The sequence below is a fragment of the Balaenoptera borealis genome, assembly GCF_965194805.1.
Source record: "Balaenoptera borealis genome assembly, chromosome: 19".
Taxonomy (NCBI): Eukaryota; Metazoa; Chordata; class Mammalia; order Artiodactyla; family Balaenopteridae; genus Balaenoptera; species Balaenoptera borealis.
The window spans coordinates 66,452,373-66,464,318 of record NC_138878.1 but is presented as its reverse complement, the minus strand read 5'-3'; the positions used below and the strand labels follow the sequence as shown (position 1 = coordinate 66,464,318).

The 11,946-nt window shown below is 52.8% G+C and overlaps 1 protein-coding gene across 3 annotated transcripts; it reads left to right on the top strand.

The window, feature by feature from the left end:
• The first annotated feature begins 2,590 nt into the window (after window positions 1-2,590).
• LOC309616878 (leukocyte immunoglobulin-like receptor subfamily A member 6) lies at window positions 2,591-10,368 on the top strand. 3 transcript variants are annotated; one of them, XM_082368201.1, is made up of 7 exons: window positions 2,591-3,326; window positions 3,488-3,523; window positions 3,708-3,992; window positions 4,140-4,442; window positions 4,670-4,966; window positions 5,226-5,528; window positions 6,262-10,368. In XM_082368201.1, the coding sequence occupies exons 1-7, from the start codon at window positions 3,293-3,295 to the stop codon at window positions 6,396-6,398; spliced, it is 1,395 nt and encodes a 464-aa protein (XP_082224327.1). In that variant the 5' UTR covers window positions 2,591-3,292; the 3' UTR covers window positions 6,399-10,368. The 3 variants fall into 3 exon arrangements, with proteins under 3 accessions (XP_082224327.1, XP_082224326.1, XP_082224328.1); XM_082368200.1 differs by having other exon boundaries at window positions 6,070-6,351; XM_082368202.1 differs by lacking the exon at window positions 3,708-3,992 and having other exon boundaries at window positions 6,070-6,351.
• The last annotated feature ends 1,578 nt before the right edge of the window (window positions 10,369-11,946 follow it).

Below are 11,946 nucleotides of genomic sequence, written 5' to 3'. Positions count from 1 at the left end.
GACAGGCGGGAGGGAGGACCCGGGTCCCCTCGCACTGCGGCGGCATCCTCACAGGCAGAGGGAGCAGAGTGTGGGCGCCGGAGGACAGACGTCTCCCCTCGCAGCCCACACCTGCAGTGAGCGGGGTGACGCTCCCCCTTTAACCCAGCCCCTCCCCCTCCCTCAGGGGTGCACAGAGCCCCCCCCTCAGCCCAGCCACGCCCTGTGGTGGCCTCAGGAGGGAGCGTGTCCCTGGCACGCAGCTCACAGTCTGCAGCGGGCACTTTGCACCTGCTGAAGGAGGGAGGTGCTGACCCGCCCGACACAGGACATCGAGGACCCATGGGAGGGGACAGGCCGTGTGCCCTGTGGGCCCCGTGAACTCCTCCCGTGGGGGGACCTGTGGATGCTATGATTCTCCCAGCTCCCTCCGCGTGTGTGGTCACACCCCAGTGACCCTCTGCATCGCCAGGTCACAGGTGAGGGCCCCCAGCCCCATCGTTTCCTGGACCCCTGACCTGAGCCTTGTGCCCAGTGAGCCCTGGGGTGATGGGGGTCAGTGATACTGCCCTCCTGGGGCAGAACCACTAGCGAGAGGCTTGGCAGGACCCGGGAGAGCTCTGACTGCAGCTCCGGTGAGCACTGCGGGGTGAGCGTCCCCCTCGGTGCCACTGCCCCTCTCTGCAGGCGTGTACAGGGGGCCCTCCCTCTCAGCCCAGCCGGGCTCGCTCGTGCTCCGTGGAGACAGCCTGGTGCTGGTGGGGAGCCCCTGTCCTGCCCCACGTCCTGACTGTGTTCTCAGCGTGCTGGGCCCAGAGTCACCCCTGGTGGGGATGGGGTGCTGGGAGGGGGTCCTAGAGCAGACACTGAGATAGGGCAGTGGTCCAGGGAGAGTGAGTGAGAAAAATGGAGCGGGTGCCGGGAGATAAGAGAGACCCACACAGGGGGGCTGAGAGCAGCTGAGAGGGGGTCACAGACAGGGTCCCTGGAGAGAGGATGGTGGTCCCTCAGCTCAGGGTCAAGGGTGTCTTGGGGGTGGCTCTCTACACATCATGACCTTCCTCGCCCCCAGGAATGTACAGGAAACCCTCCCTCTGAGCCCAGCCGGGACCTTCAGTGCCCTGGGGAGAGAACACGACCCTGCAGCGTGGCTCTGAGATCTGGTCCGATCCCCTCCATCTGTCCAAGGAGGGGTCACTCACTCCTCCCCAGAACCTTCGTCTGCAGGACAAGGCTCCACCCTTTCAGGCCAGCTTCACCTTGAGTGCTGTGACCTCAGCCCACAGTGGGACCTACACGTGCTACAGCTCACTCAGCACCTCCCCCTCCCTGATGTCACAGCCCAGCGACCCCTGGAGCTCCTGCTCTCAGGTGAGGAGCCCCCTCCCCATATCCATTGAGGAGCCAGACCCTCGGCTCACAGCCCTGTCCCAGGAGAGCTCTGAGCTGGAGGAGGAGAAGAGAGACACAGGGACGCCAGCCACAGGTGGCCCCACCCCACGGAGGGACGGACAGTACAGGGGGAGCCCCTGTCCCTCTACTCCACTCACCCCACCCCAGGGTCCAGGCCGTGCTAGGTGTGTGCAGAAGGGAGGCGGGAGGGCGGAAGGTCAGAACTTTGAGGGAAACACGGAGCTGAGAACAACATGAAGATGCAGACACGCCTCACCCTCCCTCTGTCCTTGTTCCAGGCAGCACTGGGGCTGCAGACTCTCACCCACAGGCACGAGCGCCGTGTCTGCTGGGTAACAGCGTCCTCTTAGCCTAGAGGAGACACCGTCTCCCCAGTCCTGGGCTGAGCTTCTGTTAGCCCTTCCCCACTAAACCTTTACAGAAGGGTCGCTTCCCACCGGACCTGGGGGTGGGAGTGGAGATGAAGGAAGGGGACTTCATGTCTCAAGTATAACTGTGGTCACTGGTGCCTATTGGGTGGTCATAGTGAGGAGAAATGCATGACGGGAAGATGCCCAGCTGAGAGAGGGGAAAGAGCAGGTGCCCTCCTCGCCTCTGTCTGGGTGCTGATTTCTAGGAGCCCTTAGAGTCGTCACGGCACCTATGGAATCAGCCCCACGATATGAAGGGGAGAGTGAAGGTGGCATCTCATTTTCACGTCAAGGAGGTGGTGGGATTCACTGGACAGCTACATGTAAGTCATCAAATTAGAACACTCTCTCACACCATATACAAAAAAGACTCAAAATGGTTTAAAGATCTAAATGTAAGACATGACACTATAGGGCTTCCCTGGTGGCGCAGTGGCTAAGAATCTGCCTGCCAACGCAGGGGACACGGGTTCGAGCCCTGGTCTGGGAAGATCCCACATGCCGTGGAGCAACTAAGCCCGTTCACCACAACTACTGAGCCCGTGCTCTAGAGCCCGCAAGCCACAACTACTGAGCTCACGAGCCACAACTATTTAAGCCCACGCACCTAGAGCCTGTGCTCCACAACAAGAGAAGCCACTGCAATGAGAAGCCCGCGCACCGCAAGGAAGAGTAGCTCCCGCTCGCCGCAACTAGAGAAAGCCCTCGCACAGAAACGAAGACCCAACACAGCCAAAAATAAATAAATAAATAAATAAATAGAGATGTTTTCCTTCAAAGTGAGACCTCTAACTCAAATCAACGTCCCCTAAGCTTCCAGGCAGGATGACAGGACGGGGAGGAGAGCCCTGTCCAAGGATCAAGGGCCACCAAGCAGGCAGGAACGACTCAGGGGCTTGTTCCCAGGAAGGTGGGGCGGACGCTGTTTCAAGAAAAAGGGAGAAGTCCCTGAAGGGGGCTGAGATAGAAAGCAAACCCACACCCCGGGGCCAGGGGAGAAGGCATGTTTCCTTCCCTTATTTCCCTGAACTTCTCCTCTGTGCTCATTGCCACGTTGACCTCCACGGAGCTGTAGGTAGATGTTAAACGTGCGTCTCTGCTGATCTGAGCTCTGCGGGGCAGCAGGAACCTGCATCCTCCCTGAAGCATCTCCAGGGCCTGGGTGACCCCTGTCCATGGTGAGGACCCCACAGGGACGTGCTGATGGACGGGCTGAGGATGAAGGAGACCCCACGGCGAGGCTCTGAGAGGGAAGGACGTGCCCGGGTCACCCTCACCTGGAAGGGGCGTCTCAGGAAGACACCGGGTCTGTCATGGGAATGAGAGCCAGGCTGTCAAGCAGGGGCAGTTCCCCTTCCTGTGGGGCTGCTGACGTGACAGCCCCGTGACGGGGAGGACCAGCCTCCCAGTGGACACACCCTCGGGTCTCCGTCCCGAGGGCACCGTGGTCTCCTCCATCTGCACCGCCTGGACCACAGGGACGAGACGCCATGACCCCCAGCCTCACGGCCCTGCTCTGCCTCGGTGAGATGGAGGAGGGGGAGGGGAAGCCCTAGGCACGGAGGGACCCCCCCCCCCACAGCCAGGCTGCTCTGTCAGGAGCCCCCAGGACTCAGGAGGCTCACGGGGAGGAGAGGCGCTGCTCAGGGTTCAGGGCAAATCTCTCACCGGGGTCTCTCTTCCAGGGCTGCGTGTGGGCCTGAGGACCCACGTGCAGGCGGGTGAGTCTGTCCCCAGGTGTCCCAGCTCCCTCCTGCTCATGGGGACAAGGGGCCACCCCCAGGCAACGGGGATGGGGAACAGCGGTTCTGGGCTGAAGGAGGGGGGGTCTGGGAGGTTTGGGGCTGAGAGCTGGGGACCTGGGGGTGACGATGTCTTGTGACCCAGCCTCTGACGTCCTTCCAGGAACCCTCCCCAAACCCACCATCTGGGCTGAGCCAGGCTCTGTGATCCCCTGGGGGAGCCCCGTGACCATCTGGTGTCAGGGGACCCTGGGGGCCCAGGAGTTCCGTTTGGATAAAGAGGGAAGCTCAGCTCCCTGGGACAGACAGCCCCCACTGGAGCGCAGGGACAAGGGCAAGTTCTCCATCCCACACATGACACAGCCCGATGCAGGGAGATATCACTGTTACTATCGCAGACTCACTGAATGGTCAGAGCGCAGTGACCCCCTGGAGCTGGTGGTGACAGGTGAGAGGACACTCAGGGGTCCCGGCCTCAGGCTCTGTCCTCAGGAAGGGGGTCTGCTCTCAGGGGTGTGTCCCTCTCACAGCCCAGCCCTGGGGGAGGGAAGGGGGGTGTGAGCCCCATTTCACAAGCTCCCTCCTTCTCTCCTAGGGGTCCACAACAAACCCACCCTCTCAGCCCTGCCGAGCCCTGTGGTGACCTCGGGAGGGAACGTGACCCTCCGGTGTGGCTCATGGCAGGGATTGGACGGGTTCATTCTGACTAAGGAAGGAGAACACAAGTCCTCCTGGACCCTAGATGCACAGCGACGCCCCTACAGGCAGACCCAGGCCCTGCTCCCCGTGGGTCCCGTGACCCCCAGCCACAGGTGGACGCTCAGATGTCACGGCTTTTACAGGGACACCCCCCACGTGTGGTCAGCCCCCAGTGACCCCCTGGAGCTCCTGGTCCCAGGTGAGGAAGTCCCACCCTGGCCTCACACATTTTTTGAGGCACGAGACAGATTATTAGATGCTTTTCTCCCAGGATTGTCCCAGATGAGAGGGTGGGGTGAGGGGGGAGTGGGGCGCACAGGACAGAGACACAGAGTGTGAGCGACAGTGAGGCCTGCGGACCAGGACGGGAGAAGGGGCTTCACGGGAGGAACCAGCCCCTACAGCCCAGGGCTGGTCTTCCCCCAGGTGTGTCTGGGAAGCCCTCCCTCCTGACCCCGCAGGGCCCTGTCGTGGCCTCTGGACAGAGCCTGACCCTCCAGTGTCGCTCTGACGTCAGCTACGACAGATTCGCTCTGTCCCAGGAGGGGGGACAGGCCCTCCCCCAGCGCCCTGGCCGGCAGCCCCAGGCTGGGCTCTCGCAGGCCGACTTCCCCCTGGGCCCGGTGACCAGCACCCACGGGGGCCGGTACAGATGCTACGGTGGGCACAACCTCTCCTCCGAGTGGTCGGCCCCCAGTGACCCCCTGGACGTCCTGGTGGCAGGTGAGGAGCCAGCGGGTCGGTCAGGGACCCAGACTCTGCACAGGCCCTGCCGGGGGAGCCCCAGGTGGTGATGCTGGGACCAGGCGTGCGGGGTCCCCAGGGAGGGAGAGAGACAGAGAGAGACGGGGGTGGGCAGGGAGAGGGAGAGACTCAGAGAAAACAGAGACAGACAGCGATGAGGGGCCTCAGGGAGGCCCTGCTGAGTCGCAGTTCAGAACCAGGGGGGCGGGCAGCCCCTCACCCCCCTTCCTCTCTCTAGGATGGTTCCCTGACACGCCCTCCCTCTCGGTGCAGCCGGGCCCCGTGGTGGCCTCAGGAGAGAACGTGACCCTGCTGTGTCAGTCAGGGAGCAGGACAGAAACTTTCCTTCTGTCCAAGGAGGGGTCAGCCCGTCCCCCACTGCGTCTTAGATCAAAGTACCGAGGTCGGCATATCCAGGCCGAATTCTCCATGAGTCCTGTGACCTCAGCCCACAGTGGGACCTACAGGTGCTACAGCTCACTCAGCAGTAACCCCTACCTGCTGTCAAACGCCAGTGCCCCCCTGGAGCTCGTGGTCTCAGGTGAGAGGCCCCAGCCCTGTCCCTTCAGACTCAGTCAGCTCAGGGCTCTGTCCCCAGAAATGTCTGAGGTAGTAATGAATGAGGGGACACAGGGGGGCTCCAGAGAGGAGGACATTCAATGCCCCTGACTCCAAACTCTCATCACTGGATCCTGGGTCCTCAGCTGTTGAATCAGTGGGAACTCCCAGAAGTAGGAGAATAAGATTGCAGGGTCTTCAATCTCAGACTGAACACAGGACACACAGCACTCAATTATTTCTGCATTAAGAGACCACTTCTCTCACTAATCCTGAGCACCGGGGGCACAGCCAACTCGGTTCCAAAGTGATTCAAAAGCAGGTTCTGAGTTCAAAGAACACAGGGAGGCTGAGAGAATGCAATGAGGAGGGCAGAGGGGACCTGGCGCATTAGAGGAAGGGTTCATTAAGGAACTGCGTAGGAGCTGTAATATGAGAACTGGGGGCACTGAGCACACAGAACCTGGGAGAAGGGCTCGTGTCTCCCCAGTTCCTCACTCACACCCTCACTTTGTGCTTCTCAGGAGCAGCTGACGCCATCCACCCATCACAAAACACGTCAGATCCCACGAGAGGCGAAATCACTCAGATATGGGGCTGGGCTCCGAGCGTCATGTCCTGTCAAGGGGAGGCGGGTTCCCTGGGTGGACATCCAGGATTCTGGGGTGATTCTGATCTGCTCTGACCTCTGTGACCTCTCTGTCCACAAATCCTAGCCTCACACCCCCAAGACTACACAGTGGAGAATCTCATCCGGATGGGCGTGGCTGGCTTGATCCTGCTGGGCCTCGGGATTCTGCTCTTTCAGGCTCCACACGGCCACGGAGGAACCCAAGATGCAGCCAGGAGCTGAACACAAGAGGGAACCATGCACCGTCCCGAGTGGCGGGGCCCTGGACATGACCTTATGTGCCCAGGAGGTTCTGGAAGAGAATCTGCAGCACGTGTTGTGTGAACTGTCTGACCGGGGAGGGAGAGACACGGTGTGGGTGCAGGAGAAGGTGTGGGAGTCCCTGTGGAGGCCTGGGCCTCGGTTAACCGTGGTGCCTTCCCTCCCCACCAGTGGTGACTCTCGCTGACTGCCCCGTCCCCTCTCACCCCTGTGCCGTGAGGCGCATCCCACATGGCAGGTCTGCGTCCACACCTTACGCACCTTCATGCTCTGGCCCACTCTCATGTAATACATTTGTTTATTTTTAAATTCCACCTTCGCTGGTGTGTGCTACTGACCTCCATCCCTTCACTCAGAAACAGAATATTGGACTTCTCTGGTGGCGCAGTGGTTGAGAATCTGCCTGCCAATGCAGGGGACACGGGTTCGAGCCCTGGTCTGGGAAGATCCCACATGCCGCGCAGCAACTAAGCCCGTGCGCCACAACTACTGAGCCTGCGCTCTAGAGCCCGCGAGCGACAACTACTGAAGCCCACATGCCTAGAGCCCGTGCTCCACAACAAGAGAAGCCACTGCAATGAGAAGCCCACGCACCGCAACACTGAGCAGCCCCTGCTCGCCACAACTAGAGAAAGCCCGCGTGCAGCAACGAAGACCCAACACAGCCAAAAATAAATAAATAAAACTAAATTAATTTTTTAAAAAAGAAACAGAATATCGTTTAAAAGCTGAATGAATGGGTGAAATTGGGGCCAAATTTGGAACAGGTAAATCAAAAAGTCTTCCCTAAAACCCTCTCTTGACCCTTCAAGCCCTTCTCTCCTCATCAGATGACACCTGGTATAGTTTCTCCAGAAACACCATCAGTGTGAAGGAACAAGGTGTCGTTTGAAGTGACAGCCAGCTGCTGTGATATTAAACAGGCTTAGGAATATACCACTTTGTAAAAAGCCCAGATTCATGACATGTCTTTCTTTAGCGTAAATACTCTCTTTGCGGCCAAGCTCATGGTACCTGTGTGAATGCGCTGAAGGCAGAGTGGGGAAGTAATGAGTAGAATTCTCTTTCCCAGAGAACTGAGTCTGATCCAGCTGGAGCACAGCTCAATGTTGACCCCGATGCACACAGATGAGTCCTTTATATAAAGCATCATGATTAGATCATTTCCACGTCAGTTTGATGCCCTGGTTTCCATGAAATTATGATGCCAAACTCCTAGTCCATCCACATGAGAGGCAAAAGAGAAAACAATGGAAATCTCAGCTGTGGGAGAAACACTGAGCACTTTGAATCCCAGTACATTATTGGTAGGTGTACTACTTGCCTCAGTCAATTTGGAGAGTAAATAAGAATCATCGGTTAAAAGGAAGAGACACGCAGCTCTGACCCACAGTTATATAACCTAGAGGAACGTGTACATAACCATGAGTATACATTCAGGAGAACTTTGACAGAGGGGTCGTTCATGTCAGACAAAATGATAGAAACAAATCTCACCAAAAATTAATGGTTTGGTGTATATACTCATGTATGCAACTGAATTTTATATGACAGAAAAATACACAAAGTTAAACTGATACAATAATACGGATCAATTTTCAAGCATGACAGTGAATAAGTGAAGAAAAACTATAACGGTATATTTCATTACATCAAATTCAAAAGCACACAATCTGGGACCCGACTAAACCAAATAAGAATATGCAAGAGGAAAAATAACAATCTACCCCAAAGAAATACAAAAAAATCATAAGCTAATACTATAAACAATTCTATTCCTACACATTGGACAACCTAGAAGAAATGGACACGTTTTAGGAACATACAGCCCACCAAAATGGAATCAAGAAGAAACAGATAACTTTGAACATACTGATCACTAGACGTGAAATAGAATCTGTAATTTAAAAAAACAAAAAAACTCCCTGCAAACACACGTCCAGGAGCAGATGACTTCACGGGAGAATCCTGCCAAACATACAAAGAAGGACTTACACTGATCCTTCTCAAACGTGTCCAAAAGATTAAAGAGGAGGAAACAGTCCCAAAGTCGTTGTATGAAGCCACCATCACTCTGATACCCAAAACCAGACACATACACCACCAAAAAAGAAAATCACAGGCCAATACTGTTGATGAATATAGATGCAAAACTGGTCCACAAAATATTAGCAAACCGAATCCAACAACACATCAAAAAGACCATACACCATAAGCAAGTTGGATTCATGCCAGGGTCACAAGGATGGCTCAACATACACAGATCAATCAGTGTGATACACCACATCAACAAAAGAAAAGACAAAACCACATGACCATCTCAACAGATGCAGAAAAAGCATCTGACAAAAGTCAACACCCAATCACAATAAAAACTCTCACCAAAGTGAGCACAGAGGGAACATATCTCAACGTAATAAATGCTATTTATGACAAACCCACAGCCAACATAATACTCAGTGGTGAAAAGCTGAAAGCCCTCCAGCTGAATTGTGGAACGAGACAAGGATGCCCACTCTCACCACTTCTGTTCGACATAGTATTGGAAGTGCTAGCCACAGCAATCAGACAAGAAAAAAGAAAAAGGTATTCAAATTGGAAGGAAAGAGGTAAAATTGTCATTGCATGCAGATGGCATGATACTCCATATAGAAAACACTGAAGACTCCACACAACAACTATTAGAACTGATAAACGAATTCAGCAAGGTAGCAGGATACAAGATTAACACAGGGAAATCTGTTGCATTTCTTTACACTAACAATGAAATACCAAAAAGAAAATATAAAATCAATTTCTTAAAATTGCATCAAAAATAAACTACCTAGGAGTAAACCTGATGAAGGAGGAGAAAAACTTATACACTGAGAACTATGAAACACTGATAAAGGAAATTGAAGATGATGCAAAGAAATGGAAAGATATCCCATGCTCTTGGATTGGAAGAATTAATATAGTTAAAATGGCCATACTACCCAAAGCAGCCTACAGATTTAATGCGATCCCATGTTAAACTACCCATGACATTTTTCACAGAAATAGAATAAAAAATCCTAAAAATTTATATGGAACCACAAAAGACCCAGAATGGCCAAAGCAATCCTGAGGAAAAAAAACAAAGCTGGGGGCATAACCCTCCCAGACTTCAGACAATACTACAAAGCTACAGTAATCAAAACAGAATGATACTGCCACAAAAACAGACATATGGATCAATGGAACAGAACAGAGAGCCCAGAAATAAACCCACACACCTATGGTCCATTAATCTCCAACAAAGGAGGCAAGAATATTCAATGGAGAAAAGACAGTCTCTTCAATAAGTTGTGCTGGGCAAACCGGACAGCTCCATATAAAAGAATGAAATAGAACATTCTCTAACACCATATACAAAGATAAACTCAAAATTGATTAAACACCTAAATGTAAGACTGGATACGATAAAACTCCTAGAGGAAAACATAGGCAGAATACTCTTTGACATAAATTGCAGCAATATTTTTTTTTTGGATCCGTCTCCTAGAGTAATGGAAATAAAAACAGAAATAAACAAATGGGGTCTAATTAAACTTAAAAGCTTTTGCACAGCAAAGGAAACTATAAACAAAATGAAAAGACAACCTACAACTGAGAGAAAATATCTGCAAACGATGGAATCAACAAGGGATTCATTTCCAAAATATAAAAAACAGCTCATGGAGCTCAATATGAAAAAAACAAAAAAACAAAAAAACTACCCAGTCATAAAATGGACAGAAAACCTAAATAGACATTTCTCCAAAGAAGACATACAGATGGCCACCAGGCACATGAAAAGATGCTCAACATCACTAACGTTAGAGAAATACAAATGAAAACCACAGTGAGGCACCAGCTCGCTCCATTCAGAATGGCCATCAAAGAGTCTATAATTAATAAATGCTGGAGAGGGTGTGGAGAGAAGGGAACCCACCTACACTGCTGGTGGGAATGTAAATTGGTGCAGCCACTATGGAGAACAGTATGGAGGTTCTTTTAAAAACTAAAAATAGAGTTACCATATGACCCTGCAATCCCACTCCAGGGTATATATCTGGAGAAAACTCTTATGAAAAAAGATACGTGCACCTCAATGTTCAGAGTAGCAGTATTCACAACAGCCAAGACATGGAAGCAGCCTAAATGTCCAGTGACAGAGGAATGGATAAAGAAGCTGTGGTGCACATATACAATGGAGTATTACCCATAAAAAACGAAATAATACCATTTGCAGCAACATGGTCGGACCTAGAGATTATCATACTAAGAGACAGACAAATATCTTATGATATCACTTACATGTGGAAGCTAAAATACGATACAAATGAACTTATTTACAAAACAGAAAGAGACTGACAGACACAGAAAACAAACTTCCACAAAGTGGAAGAAGGGGGAGGGATAAATTAGGAGTTTGGAGTTAACATATACACACTACTATGTATAAAATAAACAACAAGGACCTACTGTATAGCACAGGGAACTATATTAATATTTTGTAGTAACCTATAATGGAAAGCATCTGAAAAAGAATATATATATATATGTATAGCTGAATCACTTTGCTGTACACCTAACACAACATTGTAAATCAACTGTACTTTAATTAGAAGGGAGACAACATGTATTATTTAGGGAGGCAAAACTTTAGTCTTATAAAGAGAGGAAGGAAAACCCCCATGTGATCCCTGCGGTCGTTACGCACCAGGTGAGGTGGGGCGTGCTGTCAGGTGGAAAGCGCAGGGGCTAGAACACGGGGCACGTCCTTCTTGGCTCTCCCGTAGTGACTCACGTCTACTCCTCATTATTGGTAAGTGGTGCACTTTGCTCTGTGACCTCTCGTTATTTGCATACAATTTAGTGAGGTGGGGATGAAGCAGGGTGGGGAAAGCCACACCCTACACTAGGGACCGAATTTATAACAAAATGGCCGTCGATCAGTCACAGCAAACACTTTACACACTAGCCTTGTGTTTTCCACACAACATGACCAGCTGCTGCCCAGGTGAGAAGCTGGGCCTCTGAACACTTGGCCCAACTCCAGACGACATGCAATGCAGCCCTGAGCATGTGACCATCCAGGCCTGGGCGAAGAGGGACGCTCTGAGCTCCAGCAGAAACAGGCACCCTGACATCCCCGCAGGGGACGGCTGCAGGCGTACAGTGACCGAGGGCACTGCAAGTGCCCCCAAGGGAAAGTCTCACTGGAGGGGGCGCGGCCAGGGCAGGGGCGTCCATAGCCCACTCCCCCACTCTCTGCTCCTGTCCTCAGGCTGGACATGGGCCTGTGTCCCCCCAGGGACCCCATCCATACCAGGTCCCCTAAAGGGACGGTAGGGACCAGCACTGGGTCACCCTGCTGCTGAGCCTCACGTGTCCCCACAGAAGTGTCCCCATAGCAATGTTCCATCCTTCACATACCAAGGGGACATGCAGTGGTGTGGAGTTTTAAAGGCAATGGATAATTTGCTCCCCTCATAAGCCTCAGGAA

What these genes read in the sequence shown, in the direction of transcription:
- LOC309616878 (XM_082368200.1), top strand. Translation starts at nt 3,293, where the DNA reads ATGACCCCCAGCCTCACGGCCCTGCTCTGCCTCG. An exon ending in CCTGGAGCTCCTGGTCCCAG is followed by an intron (nt 4,443 to 4,669) that starts GTGAGGAAGTCC and finishes GTCTTCCCCCAG; the next exon opens with GTGTGTCTGGGAAGCCCTCC. An exon ending in CCTGGACGTCCTGGTGGCAG is followed by an intron (nt 4,967 to 5,225) that starts GTGAGGAGCCAG and finishes TCCTCTCTCTAG; the next exon opens with GATGGTTCCCTGACACGCCC.